Genomic DNA, 14,214 nt, shown 5'->3' with positions numbered 1-14,214 from the left:
AGGGAGAGAAATACAATAGACTCTATAAACTGGCATAAACAGGGTAATTACAGATTGGGATACGTGCTCTGAAATGGATGCCATGACTAAAATAAACAGTCGTGTTTTTACTGGTGGGGAGGACGTGTTACCTGCGGGGCCGAGGAGGGCACCTTTAAGGTTCTGAGGCCTGAGGGATAAAAGCAGCAAATCAAGGAAAGACTCAGGGCAGAAGAGCATTTGAGACAGAGGCAGGAGGGAGCTTTATGAATTCAAGGACATACTGTGGTGTGGGGTGCATAGTTCACGTGACTGTTGACAGCAGAGCCCTGCTCGGGGACCCCAGTCCTGTGCTTTCTTCCTTGCCATCTGTGGTACAGGGTGGAGTGGCTGGACAATCAATGGCTGTAACCTGTTCCTAAAGAAAGCCCGTTCCAACCAGGAACTGTGGGCTTTGCCCACGGAACACAGGTTTCTAGGAACAAGGCTGGAGATTCTCTGGCAGGTCGGAACGACTCTGCCAGCAGCCGTGGCTTAGCTGGACCAAGTCAAGGAGGGGTGGTTCCAGCCTGGGCTCCCCTCCCCCTCAGCCAGGCTGTTGTAGGGGCCCATGGGCTAGCACCAAGTTTACTTGGAGGTGACCTCTTGTTTCCCAGTGTCTACACTGTGGCTTCAGCCACTTTGCACTAACAAAACCAAAGATAATGGGAGCATGAGGGACACCAGTAGCCCTAATGCCCCCTGTTCCATTGCCTTTCCTTCCAATGACCTGGACTCCTGCAAACGACTTGGCTTCCAATTCAAAAAGTCCTAAATTCAAAACACAAATGCAGAAGCTACTGAATGTGCCATTATATCAATGTTGATAAGTCCTCTCCTTCCTCAGCCCAGTCTCTGCTTATCTTCTGCCAAGTCCTACAAGTAATCACTTGCCTTCCTTTGGGGCCACTTCCCTGTCTGACCCACAGTCCTCTCCTCCAGCAGGGCAGGTCCTTTGTTATAGTGATCATCACTGTCCTTTCTCTGACTCCAGCCCCACCTAGTGTCACTTGCTCAGCCGGTGCCATGACTGGGGACGAGGACGCCATGGGAGGCCACCACCAAGGGGGCCCCAGGACACCAGGCGATGACTGGGCCCCTCTGTGTCCCCTCCTTCCCGAGCAGGGCGAAGGCCGGGTCGTGTATGTTCGAAATCTCTCCAGCGACATGAGCTCCCGTGAGCTGAAGAGGCGCTTTGAGGAGTTTGGTGAAATTGTAGAGTGCCAGGTGCTGACGAGAAGCAAGAGGTGAGTCCAGTTAAGTCCTTCCAGAGTCGGGGGTGGGGAGTGGGAAGTCCCAGCAGATGCTCTAGAATATTTGTGGCGCAAGTTTCACTAAATCCATAGCCTAGACCTAGGTCCCGGAGAGGACCCTGTAATGATGATCGTGCAACCCTAGTAATGGCAGCGAACATGTTCTGATTGTTTACAGAGTGTGTCTTAGCTTCCTAGTGCTGCTGTAATAGAAATACCACAAGTGGGTGCCTTTAAAGAACAGAAATTTATTTTCTCACAGCTTAGGAAGCTAGAAGTCTGAATTCAGGGCACCAGCTCTAGGGGGAGATCCTTCTTTTTCAGCGTTCCTTAGTTCCTTGGCGGTCTTCATGTGACATCTGTCTTCCCCCATTTGTGCTTGTCTCTGTGTCCAGAAATGATTGTTTAGAACACACCCTACACTGATATGGCATCATTAACATAACAAGGGAAACCCTATTCCCAAATGAGATTACATCCACAGTTATATTTAGGGCGGAGAGGAGGGGTGAAGGACACACAGTTCAGTCCATAACAGAGTGACAGGCAGTTTCCATGGGTTCTCTTATTTAAACTCTCCAACCTACTTACACATATGTACTCATTCTTTTCTGTTGCTCTCCTTTCTAGGGGAACTCAGAAAACTTAATTGAGCAGCTAGTTAGTGGCAGAGCCAGAACTGGAGCCCATGTGTCTGCTTCAGGTTCTGAGCTCTGGAGATGGTGAGGAAGGGGAGGGGGAGGGCATGGGGGTGATGGGTGCACGGCTGTGGCTGGCTTGAAGCACACTTGCATTGGGACCTCACTGTCCCTCAAGCTCCACACTGTCCACGACCCTCTGTTACTCTGCAGTGGAGTCCCGTTCGACCATTCTATTAGGCAGCCCTGCTCTTTCTTACTCACCTGGGGAAGCAGCGCTTCATCTGTCAGGGGATCTGGAAAAAGAATGGTATGCACAATCTACATGTCAAAACTTTGTCAGTTTTGAAATATTTCTAAATTATTTCCCATTATACCTACAAACTAAGTTATTACCGTTTTTAAATTCTAATTTAATTCTTAACAGGCGTTCGTGAGAAAATAATTTCGTGCATAAGAGTCATCACACAGAATAGAACTTGTTTGGAGTTCTGTGTAGTCTTCAGAATATCAGGTGGAGATAACGTAAAAACAAAGGAGCATGAAGCACTGAGTTTCAGTTTTCGGTGATGGAAAAATCGCGCTGGTTAAGGTTAGGGTTTCACAGCTGATTAATGTAATTGCTGTCAATAACTTGTATACCTATAAAAAGTTGAATTCACAAAAATCGTGTGATATATTTACAACAACAACAAAGTAAGAGAAGCTGTGAGGCTGCTCATGTACAGCCAAATACCTCATGGGATTTGGTTTCTTGGTTTAGAGGGTTAGGATCATGGTTTCGTGAGACATCGCAGTTAATTGGCCTAATATCATGTTGAGTGCTTCTGTTCTGGCTCCTAGTTCGTTATGCAGTGCCTGGGGTCTTAAAAGCTTGCAGATGGGCATCCAAGACACAACAATTGGTTTTTATTCTCCTGGAGCAACAGAGGAAGAAGGAGAGTCAAGAATAGGAGGAGGAAATAGAATGTGGGCCTAATTGTCTCTATGAACAAATGCCTCCTATGTCATGAGACCAGAAGAGCTGGATGGTGTCCAGTTACCATTATTGACTGTTTTGATCAAAGATTCTATAGAAGAATCCTGATCAAAAGGGGAAAAATGCAGAACGGAATTTCAAATTCTCATGGAATCCAGACTTTTTGGAACCATGGAGGCTGGGTAAACCCCCAAAATAATCTTTAAACCTTAAACTAAAACATCCCCTGAAATCTTCTTAAAACCAAACAATAGCTTAACTAATAAAGAAGGTCTGCCTTGAGCATTGGGCTCTTTTAAGATCTATCTGTATGGGATCAAACTGACAACAGCAGCTTGAAAGGTTATATAGGAAACCTAGGGGGCAGTGAGTTTATGTTAATGAGGGAGGAACAACTCAGAAAATGAGGGTGAAAATGGTGGCACACCTTGAAGAATGTAATCGATGTCACTGGATTGTACATGTAAAAGTTGTTGAATGTTCCTGGTATGTATATTTTAAACAACAGAAGGAGCAAATTAATCTCTAAAAGAGCGGGTTCAAAAAAAAAAAAACACACAAGATCTTAAAAAAGGAAAAGGCTTGGGCACACTACCAGTTTTAGACATGTAAAGAAGCAGAAGGATTCCAACTTTGCCCTGGCTCAGTGTCAGGAAATGTGACTCAGTTGAACATCTATTAGAACATTTATTGTAAGCCTGTCCTGAGCGGAGAGAATGACACATTGTCTCTGCCTTTGAGAAGTTTGCAGGTTAGCAGGCGTACATGTCAGTCAGGATTCTTTCTCTCGTAGTTCGTGGAACTGACTTTAGACTCGAGTATGCTCACCATTTCCCCTTCTGCCTTGGCGTCATTCTCAAACAGGCTTTCCTCGTAAGGGCAAAGTGGCTGCCTCTTGCTAAGCCTACCTCCTACCAGGGGAAGCAGGAGTCTCCTTCCCTGTTCCAGTGAAGACTCAGAGTAGATTCTTTGGGGTTCAGCTTGGTGATAGGCTCATTTGAACAAATTACTGTGGCCAGGGTGGGGCCACAATCCCATGACTTTACCTGACACCTGGAGCTGCGTTGACCACATAGTACTTTATAACAGATGTCTCCCATGAAGGATAAGATATGTACAAAATACCAGTGGTAGTAGGTAAGGTGAAGGCCAAGTTAGCAGCCAAGAAAGTGATATCTGAGGCCAACTTTGAAGGATGCACAGAATTTCAACCATGGAGTAGGTGTGGCAAATCCAAGAAAGCAGGAGTAGTGAGGGAAACAAAGGGAAGTGTTCAGAGCATTGGCTTAACGTCAGGGAGGCCTGGGTTTGAATCCCTGCACTACCACTTGCCTTTGGGCCAATTACTGAACTCCACAGAGCCTCTTTCTTCTCTGTGAAGTGGAGGTAGCAGCGGTAGCCACATCACAGGGTCGTCTGAAGATGGTGGAAGGTTGTGTGTTATGGCTGACACCTGGCAAACTCAATGGATTAGCTGCTTTTCTTATTATATTGCAGAGGTCAGTGTAGCGATTGTCATCATCTCTACTTGGGGGACCTGGTTCCCGTATCATTGCGGCTTTCTGTTCCTCATCTAGTAGTGGGTGGTATGACAGTGCCCAACAAGCCGGCCTAGTGACATGCTCCCCTGTCCTCTCCCCGCAGAGGCGAGAAGTATGGCTTCATCACCTATCGGTGTTCTGAGCACGCCGCCCTTTCTGTGAGGAATGGCGCTGCCCTGAGGAAGCGCAATGAGCCCTCCTTCCAGCTGAGCTATGGAGGGCTCCAGCACTTCTGCTGGCCCAGATACACTGACTACGGTAAGCACACAAGGCCTCGCCACAGTCTGGCAACACCCAAAGCATGAGGGATAGTAACTTGCTTTACTGAAGCCCAGACTTAAAGCCCTTTGTGGACATGGCTTCCACACCCAGGTCCCCAAGTGCCGACTGGTATGACTTTGCAGCCACTTTGCCTGGAGGGTACCATCCTGTTTTTCTTCTAGTCTCTAGCTCATCTTGTCCCATCCCAGGATTGGCACCAAACAGAGATTCATGCCTCTCATGGCCTTTTGGAGGGTCCAGTCTTGTGTTTCCACCAGTTGATAGAACCAGTGCTGTCACCATGGTTTTACATTTAGGGACAAGTTGGTGAAGAAGGGCAAAGAAGTAAAATTTAGGGAAGAATTATTTGGGAGGGGGGACAATCTGGTACAGCTTCCATAGTACAGGGCTGGGTGTCAGGAGACTTGGGTGGGCTGCAGGTTAGACAATGTTTCACCAGGCTGAGTATCCATTTATGGGACTCAGTTTCCCTTTGTATACAATGAGGCCATTCTAGTTTTGTTGGCTTCTATTCTGTGACTTCTACAACAGAAAACTAATGGGTGAGAAGCCAGGAAAATAGGATTATAGGGTGTCAGAGCTGGAGAGGAGCTCTGAGGTGGTCTAGTTCAGACCCCCTTCATTCTGCAAAGGGGGTAGCTGAGGCCCTGAGTCACTGAGACCACACAGCGCTCATTCCTCCTCTCTGAGGCTGTGGGTATGTCCCCTCCATGGGGCTGACCCTGTGTCAGATGATTGAGTCGTCTGACCTTTCTCAGTTGCTCACTGCCTTCTCCTCTCACTGACTCCTCCACCCCCCTCCCCAGATTCCAATTCAGAAGAGGCCCTTCCCACGTCAGTGAAAAACAAGTATGAAGCCATGGATTTTGACAGCTTACTGAAGGAGGCCCAGCAGAGCCTGCATTGATAACAGCCTTAACCTTCGAGGAATACCTCAATACCTCAGACAAGGCCCTTCCAATATGTTTACGTTTTCAAAGAAATTAAGTATATGAGAAGGAGAGAGAGAGAGCGAGCGCACGAGAACACACGTGAGAGACAGACTTGAAACTGCTGTCCCTTTAAAAAAAAATTCAATGTTTACATTGAACAAAGCTGCTTCTGTCCATGAGTTTCCAAGGTGTTGACGTTCCACTGCCACATTAGTGTCCTTGCTTCCGATGGGTTGTCCTGGGTGCCCCTCTAAGTGCTGGGTCAGTCACCCATTTCCCCTTCCTTCCCAACTGACTTCCCCTTGTAGACTTGCAGCTGCGTTCCCCATAACATTTCTTGTCTGTAGTGTGATGATGAAATTGTTACTTGTGAATAGAATCAGGATTATAAACTCATTTTTAATTGAAGAAAAAAAAGTATATCCTTAAAATAATGTATTTATGGCTCAGAAGTCTGTGCCTGGGATTATTGTATTGCTTCCTTGATTTCTTAACTATGCACTGTCATGAGGTGTTTGCCACTGAGCTGTTCTGCTCCCCTTGCCAGACTGCCCTAGAGATGTAGGCTGGTTGCCAGGGCAAACGCAGCCTACAGCCACACTTAGGAGCAGTGGAGAGAGCTTTCCTGGCCTTTTCCATTAACCCATGCCAAGCCCCGCCCTGTCTCTTACTAAGCAAGTTCAGGTCAAATTACAATCAGAGTCGCCATCTTGTGCCCAGCTCACATTTACAGAATGTGTTCTTGTCCGTTAGCACTGCAGACCCTCATGTACCTTGTAAGGAAGGCAGGGCGAGCTGTGTTACTGCAGTTCTCCAGGTGAGGAAGGCAGCGTGAGCTGTGTTACTCGGTTCTCCAGGTGAGGAAAGCAGTGTGCCGAGAGGTGAAATGACTTGCCCAAGGTCCCACAGCCAGGGAGAGGGCAAGTGCTAACTCAGGCCAAGTTTCCTGACTCCTGGCACTGTGCTTCTGTAGGTACTGGGGTAAAGAAGCAAAGTTTCAGGGATAGGTAGAAGTGAGTTCAGCAAAATTGGGCAACAGACTAGAAGCCTAAGGGCTCATTTTGGGGGTTTAAGTCAACAGCTGACTCCCCAGCCTTAGAATTCAAACTCTGGTGCGTATCCTGGGCTTACCATCACCTTTGATCCTGAGTTGTCCTGTGGTTTGCCTGAGCCTGTGGACATTCCATCAAAGCTTCTGAGACATCCCTGGCAGTGGTACAATCTGGGAGCAACCATTCTTTTTTGGTCAGCCAACCAACCTATCCGTCATCTTTACCCTTCGTCATTTGTAAAACTGTTTAGGGGAAGAGGGACAGACAGGGTAAGCCAGAATGGGGGGAAGGATGGAAAAACAACCACCAAATTCCCTTCGAAGTTAGAAAGCATTCTAATTGGGCTTTACTTTAAACTTTGTGTTTGTGAGTGATGTCAAAGCCATGTCCAAGTTGGATGTTAATGCAGGTGCCTTGGGGGCTGTTCATGAAGGAGAGCATGGCCAGGTGTGGCCATTACTTCTGCTTCAGACAGAGCAGCCCCTCCTACATCTCTCACACATCAGGGTTCCTTGGGGAGTTTTTGCATTAAAAAGGAAGAAAAAAAGGTCCTGCTGCTTGCAAAAACCTTGAAAGTGACTCGTTAAACTGAACAAGCTAATTTAATCTATTGCTAATGTCATGTCTAATCCTTTAGGAATTATTGTTTTGTTTTGTTTTTTAAGATTATCAAATACCTCAGTGGGTGAGCTAGGCTGATGATCTTTGTCCAGGATGGTAAACATACTCCAAGTCCACAAAGAAAGCTTTAGAAGGAATAGGGAATTTGAATCTTGTGTGTCAAATCACTTGATCTCTCTGGGCCTCAGTTTCGTTTTCAATGAAATAAATTGAGGGGGGAATAAGGCAGGTTGATTTCTAAGATCCCTTCCTGTCAGCTCTAAGAGTCTTAGTTTGTTCTGCTAAGGCAGTGTCTAGTTCAAGATAGCAAATGCATGGCACATCTTCATCAGTGGCAGACATAACTAAAGGATCACAGCACTCATGTTCTTTGAGTCTGGACGTGTTAGAATCCTCAACACGGTGGTCTGGGCAGTCATTACCAATTGATCTGAGTTTAACCTCTTTGACATCCTGGTCTGATTTTTGAAAGGCTTCCATCACACAAAACCATGTTCTAACTGGGTTTTAGCCGTCCACAAGTCTAACTCATCCTTGTCTGCCGTGTCCTTATCTATGAGAGAAAGTTTCCCTAAGGCCATTCCTTGCACAGGAGTCCCAATATCATTGTCACACACCTTCATGGTGGTGAGAGAAGGGGGAGAGAAGCAGCAGACCTGGACATGTTTGGGGAAGGCAGGGCTTATGAGGATGGACCAAAAAGGGATTTTCCACAATACATACGTGAACATTCTCTTATTCCTGTTCACTGTCTAGGACACAGTAGGCACACAATAAACGCTTATGGAACGGAGTAGAAAAGAATTTAAATCCTTCTTCTGCCTCCTGTAGGTCCTGAGTTGGGGCAAGGAGTAAACTGAGATTTAACCCCATGGATACCAGTAGGAAAAGGCACTAGATTAAGAGTCTAGAGAGCTAGGTTGAGTCCTGACTCCACCAAGAACTTACTTTGTGACCTTTGATAAGTCCCTTCCCCTCTCTGGCGTCTCAGTGTGCTAGAAGGTGTTGGACTAGATGATGACTAAGCCCCTCTTATTTGCTTCTTCCTTGATTGCACTAGGCCAAGGGTTCTACATGGACTGGTGGTACTTTAGAGTAAAGAAATGCAGATCTTTGATAGAGGCCAAGTCTCCCCTTCCCCTTCTGAGTCAGCTGAAGCTTCCCTTTAACTTCAGATTAACACAGGGCACTCTAAGTTACTTAGACATTGGCCCTTGAGCAGAGCAGAAGACCTGAGTATGGCATTGGGACATGATGTGTTTAAGGTCAGGGCTGCGGCCGCTGATGGGACAGGATGCCACTAAGGGCATCACGTAGTTTCTGTTTGCCATCTCATACATAAAAGGCTACAAGTTCTCAAATTGACCAACCCTGCAGACAGTCTCAATTCGGAAGACTCATTCGGTGCTGTGTATTATTTACCAAGGAGACTCCAAGGTCTCCCCAGGAAAACCAGTCAACCTTGGTCTCTTTCCCACCAAATCGAGGAGCAACCCAGAGGGAGCAGCTGCCTTTGGCAACCATCTCATTGTAGCTCTGTCCTAGTATTTGCTCTTGATGATGTTTACATGTGATTGCCATAAAAGCTTACTGTAGACTGTGTCGATAGCTGCCCACACCAGGCAGGTTGTACTGTCCATCTCTGTGCCGTGCTGGTGTTTTCCAAAAATGTCTGATCCAACCGCCAAGTGGAATTCTTCCATCTCCTTCCGCAGTCTATACAAGGCTGAATCAGAATCCTCAGTCTTGAGGGCTCTGGTTACCGAAGGAAAATGCATCAAAGAGGTGAAGAATATGAGTGGATGGAGTGTAGCTAAGGCTCCCACACCCCTTACCCCGTCACACCCTGCCCCCCAGCCAGAAAACCCACTTCTTGCAAGTCTGAATCGCCTTGAGATCTCGCAGCGTTGTGTGTCATAGGGGCTCGGGAGACAGGCAGGACTTCGAGATGGGGAATGTGCTGAACTGCAAAGACTCAGGACTCAAGTCCTGACATGGGAAGAGATGCAGTAAGAAGTTTTGCATTGCCTAAAGCCTGTGCTTTTTGATTTTTGAGAGCAATTTCTCCTAGACTTGTGCAATGTACCTGCAGAGAAAGCTGTGCAGGTGGTGGGTGGAGGGGGCAGGGAAGGGCGTCAGCAGCCAGGTCCATGGCCCAGTCCAGGCCTCGAGGTCAGTTGAAATCCCTACTGAGCCTGCAGCCTGAGAAGCAAGTCATTCTAACTGTGAAGCAGAGTCAGCCCTCGAGGATTTGTTGATCTGATTCACTGAGGTCAAAATTGCAGTATTTTTCTTTGCACCTGAGATTTAGCAGCTGCCCTCACTTTGGGGGAACCCCGTATCCCAGCATCAGATATGACCAAAGAAAGGAATTGGATGGATGTACAGTAGCATATAAAGTGAACCTGGGTGGTACAAATGGTTAATGTGCTCAGCTGCTAACCTGAAGGTTGGAGGTTCGAGTCTACCCAGAGGCAGCTCAGGAGAAAGGTCTGACAATCTACTTCTGAAAAATCAACTACTGAAAACCCTATGGAGTGCAGTTTTACTCTGACGCACATGGGGGCACCATGAGTTGGAGTCAGCTCAAGGTCATCTGGTTTCTAATGGCTTCCTTGGTCAGAGAAAAGGGACCCCTTGACCCCTTCACACCTGGGCAGAGGGAACAGATTAGTACTGAAGTGTAATATGTTAAAGCTAGTTCCCAAGTCCCCAGGGTGTTTGCACACACAGATGGGCTCCAGGGCAATTTGCTGAGTCTGGAGGTACAGGGTAAGTGTAGGAAGAACAAGGGAGCTGGGAGATCCACTGCACAGAAATGCCCTCAACCCAACAGACAATGGGTGGGGGAGCCCCAGGGAGCTGCTGCAGGAAGTAGACAGAGGCAGACTTTGCATTGAACCAGTACAAGCACTTTGAGAAATACGTACCACCTCAGCCTGGTTCTGTGTCTCTACACTGGCAAATATGGTTCTCCTTTGGTTGTGCGTAGTCCACTCCCAGGGATTGGGAGAGGGTGTTCGGCAGGGGTCTAGTGTGTATGCTGGGAGGAAGGGGGATTCAGAGATGCCTTCCAAGATGACAGCAGCAGGAGAGCTGATCCTCGAGCCAGCCCCCTGCTGATCTCTTTGTTGAGGGCCTTAGAAACAGGGTTTAGATCTTGGTACACACTTTTGTAATAAAAATAGCCCTGCCAACTGGATTGGGTTTGTAGGGCAAATCATTTAACTGTAAGCCATCTCAGAGTGAAAAACCCCAATGCAAAGGGATTTGTTCCTGTATTTACTGTGTAACCTTGGACCTCAGTTTCCTCATCTAGCAAATTACAATGTTGATTGGGGTGAACGCTAAAGTCCCTTCCACTTCTGATAAGCTCAGATTCCCATCCTAGCCATCGCTAGCCCGTTAAACCAATTTCATACTCTGGCCGTGCCCAGCTCACGTTCAGGGTGAGAGTTCTCTGCAAGGTAACCAACAGCAGCAGATTCGAATGCACACGGTTCTGGCTGAATTACCTTATATGAGGAGGCTGTCTCCCCCGGACAGATCTAAGCCATAGTTCCTAGTGGGGATGGTGAGATGTTAAACCTCAGCTTGGCTAGGTGGCGATGTCGAATCTCACGTTAGCCTTGTCATCATCCCTACTGAACATCTTTTAATCCGAATGTTGGGACCACTTGGCTGTATCTCTCTTGCTCTCAGACCAGACTAGCAATACACTTGTTTTTTCAAAACAGCTTAACTTAGGAACTTTTCACACATTTCTTTTCAAATGATTGTAAAGCATATGGGGCAACAGGAGGCATCGATCATACTGCATATGTTTAGGGCAGCTTGTGTTTTTTGTTTCTTTAATGGTATAGCAGCAGTGACTGAGGTTTCAGGATTTGGAGAAACTTTCGATTTTCCATTTCATCTGAATGCCTTTCACATCCAGAGGCAGCATCGAATCCAACTGCCCAAATTTGGGGCTTGGAAAATACGGTCTTTATAGGTGGTCAGGCCCTGGTCTGTGCAACAGTCCTCAAAGAGGCGTTTATATAGCTAGCACCCCCTCTGTGCTGTTCTTGGTGTCAAAGGATCCTCCAAGGAAGCCTAAAAGAGCCTCCTGTTTTCGCTTTTCCAGCCTTGCTCTCTGGTTACTTGTGAAGGGGATTGGTCAGTTCCCACCTCAGCACTTTGCCTTATCAACATCTAATCGCCATCTAGTGGCCAAAGATTGTATCTACCAGCTACCCAGATGGAAGGCAAATAAATCCTTTCCGCCATCTTGCTGTCCAACACTATCTTTGGGAATGATGTATAATGGCATAAGTGCAGCTGTCTGTGTGTTCAGAGCCCAGTGTAACACTAGGGTTAGAAGACTCCAGAAGCAACCACTTAAACTCTCACACAGACTGAGAAATGCACTAACTATCCTGTGAGCAGAGGAGACAGGAGTGGACCCTCGTGTCCAGGTGACCAGGAGGGGTTTACTGTAACTGCAATACTGGCAGCCCAGCCGCTGCCCTTGTTAAGTGAACCTCTGCTAGGTGGCCAGCACTATACCCTCTGGACAAGCCAAGAGGTGAGAATTCTGTGGGGAGCCTGGCTATGGCCTTTGATATGGTCCACTGAATAGCCAAACAGGTTTTTTTGTTTGTCTTTTGTATTTAAAAAATCTTGTCAAATATGTTTTTGTGTTAGGAATAAAAAGTCATAAACTATTCCCAACTTCGTTTCTTGAGGGATGTTGTGATTCCAGTGGAAACAAGTTGGAAATCTCAAGGGGAGCATGGTCAGGGTTGAAGCGGAGCAGGGAGGAGGACCACTTGAATTTCCAGATGGTTTCTGGGGAAAATGACCATCCAGAAGTCCAGCTCAGTGCAATCTGCTTTGGAAATTCGCACACACACACACACACACACCCCACCTCCTTGTGCCACGATGCTAGCATTGGCTTTGAGCGTCTGCTTCTCCCAGGGGCAGCTGCTCATGTTGAAACCAATGCAAGATCCCTCTCCCCAACCCCAGATTTCTAGAGAGATGGTGTCTGTAGCTAGCCTTAATAGACGGGGCAAGGTGATCCCTATGGTCCCTTCCGGCTTTTCCAAAACTTGGACTGAAATCCTTTTCTCTCAGTGTGACCGTGCAGCCTAGAGAATTCTGAGCAATAGGGAGCCAGGGCTGTCCCCGGCTCTGTGACAGGGTCAAACCAGGGAATGGCTAAACTTATGAGGTTTTGGCATCCCCAGGGGTACTGCCGTAGGGGGCATTATTTATTAGGAAGCTCAACAAGGCAACTACAGCCTGGGGTGCATGAATGTAAGGCTGTGTGTGTGTGTATGTGCATGTGTGTCTGTGTTTGTGTGTGTGTGGAATTACATTGATGCATTTCTTGAGAAAGGTGCAAGAATTTCACCTACACAGAGGGACACATCTGCTTTGTTATTTATAATAGAAAGCTAAATTTTAATTTTTTAAAGGACACTGCTAATGATTGAGAATCGAGTTTTTAGTTTTGCTATTTTTTTTAATTGGTAGAGGATTTTTATATATTTTTTCCATTTTGTTGGGTTGTGTCCTTATTTATATAAATACTTTATCTGTAAGAGGCAAGGAAGAACCCTTCTTTGCTTTTAATTATTGTGGTTGTCATTGTCCCTATTTTATTTCTGGTGTGATTTATCTGTCTACCTTCTGAATGAGAAAATGTTTTCCTGTATTTGTACATTGTCAGATTCTATAGTTTCATAGATAATTTAACCAAATTGCTCTATGTATTATTATTCTGTGAGTATAAAGTTCTATTTTAACGTCTGTAAATACTTCAGGACTGGCTTCTTTTCTCAAACTCCCACTGGGGAGTTATTGTTTACATCACAAAAACTGTAGAATCTCTATGCTCATGTACTGTAAATAGTGAAGTGATCTGCTTATAAATAAACCTAACAAATACACTATGGAGATTAAAAAGGAAATACCACCCACAGCCCTGCCCGGGTGTGTCTTTCTTTATTGGTCTGATATGCGCTTGATGGGGTGGCTCTGGCAACTAAATGGGGGAAGACATTCCACTTGCTCAGAAAAGCCCCCAGTCAAAGTTTGCCCCCACCCCACCAATATTCTCTGATCACTTTTAACACACTTTGATCAGTTCACAACACTTTTGGGGGTTCATAATGGCCATGTGGGAGTCCATGGGAGGTACAAACAGTTCCTGTGCTCGGCTGTTAACCAAAAGGTTGACAGTGTGAGTCCACCTAGAGGCACCTCAGAAGAAAGGCCTGGCGATCTACTTCTGAAAATCAGCCATTAAAAACCATATGAGCACAGATCTACTCTGACACATGGGGTTGCCATGAATAGGAGTCAGCTTGATGGCAATGAGGAAAAAAAGTGACCATGCAGACTTACCTCACATAACAGTTGTTCCGTTAATGACTTTCTGCCATGACTTTTATAAAGTTAAGGAGTTCTGGTGGTGCAGTGGTTAAAGTGATTGACTGCTAACCGAAAGGTCGGCAGTTCAAAACCACCAGTGGCTTCACGGGAGAAAGATGTGGCAGTCTGCTTCCAAAGAGATTTACAGCCTTGGAAACCCTATGGGGTTGCTATGAGTTGGAATCAACTCGACAGCACTGGGTTTGGGTTTTGGGTTTGTGAAGTTAACACTGCTTTTTGAACCAGGACTCCTTTGTTTTGGTATGTCAACATTTTGATACAAGCACACTAAATAGATGTACCAAAAGAGATATTTTGACATTGTAATTTCAAGCAAAAATATTCACTGATTTACAATTACAAAGATGTTTCTGGTCAGCGTGCCATAGAACAGATTTGAACTGTGCACCTCATTTGAGCGAACTGGAAACATTTTCCTTCGCTTGCATTCTCCAGCGAGAGGGAGGAGGAAGTG

At 46.3% G+C, this 14,214-nt stretch overlaps 1 protein-coding gene across 2 annotated transcripts in view; it reads left to right on the top strand.

The window, feature by feature from the left end:
- PPARGC1B (PPARG coactivator 1 beta) overlaps nucleotides 1-13,484 on the top strand; it is a 130,896-nt gene extending 117,412 nt beyond the window's left edge. For both annotated transcript variants that reach the window (XM_004384906.2, XM_004384905.2), the window contains 3 exons: nucleotides 1,144-1,265; nucleotides 4,533-4,687; nucleotides 5,518-13,484. In XM_004384906.2, the coding sequence (XP_004384963.1) occupies nucleotides 1,144-1,265; nucleotides 4,533-4,687; nucleotides 5,518-5,618 (378 nt within the window). In that variant the 3' untranslated portion in view covers nucleotides 5,619-13,484. The remainder of the gene's footprint in view (nucleotides 1-1,143; nucleotides 1,266-4,532; nucleotides 4,688-5,517) is intronic.
- Nucleotides 13,485-14,214: the final 730 nt, after the last annotated feature.

The sequence above is a fragment of the Trichechus manatus genome, unplaced genomic scaffold (assembly GCF_000243295.1).
Source record: "Trichechus manatus latirostris isolate Lorelei unplaced genomic scaffold, TriManLat1.0 scaffold00130, whole genome shotgun sequence".
NCBI lineage: Eukaryota > Metazoa > Chordata > Mammalia > Sirenia > Trichechidae > Trichechus > Trichechus manatus.
Note: the sequence above shows the minus strand (reverse complement) of the source record. Positions and strands in the feature narration are given on the sequence as shown.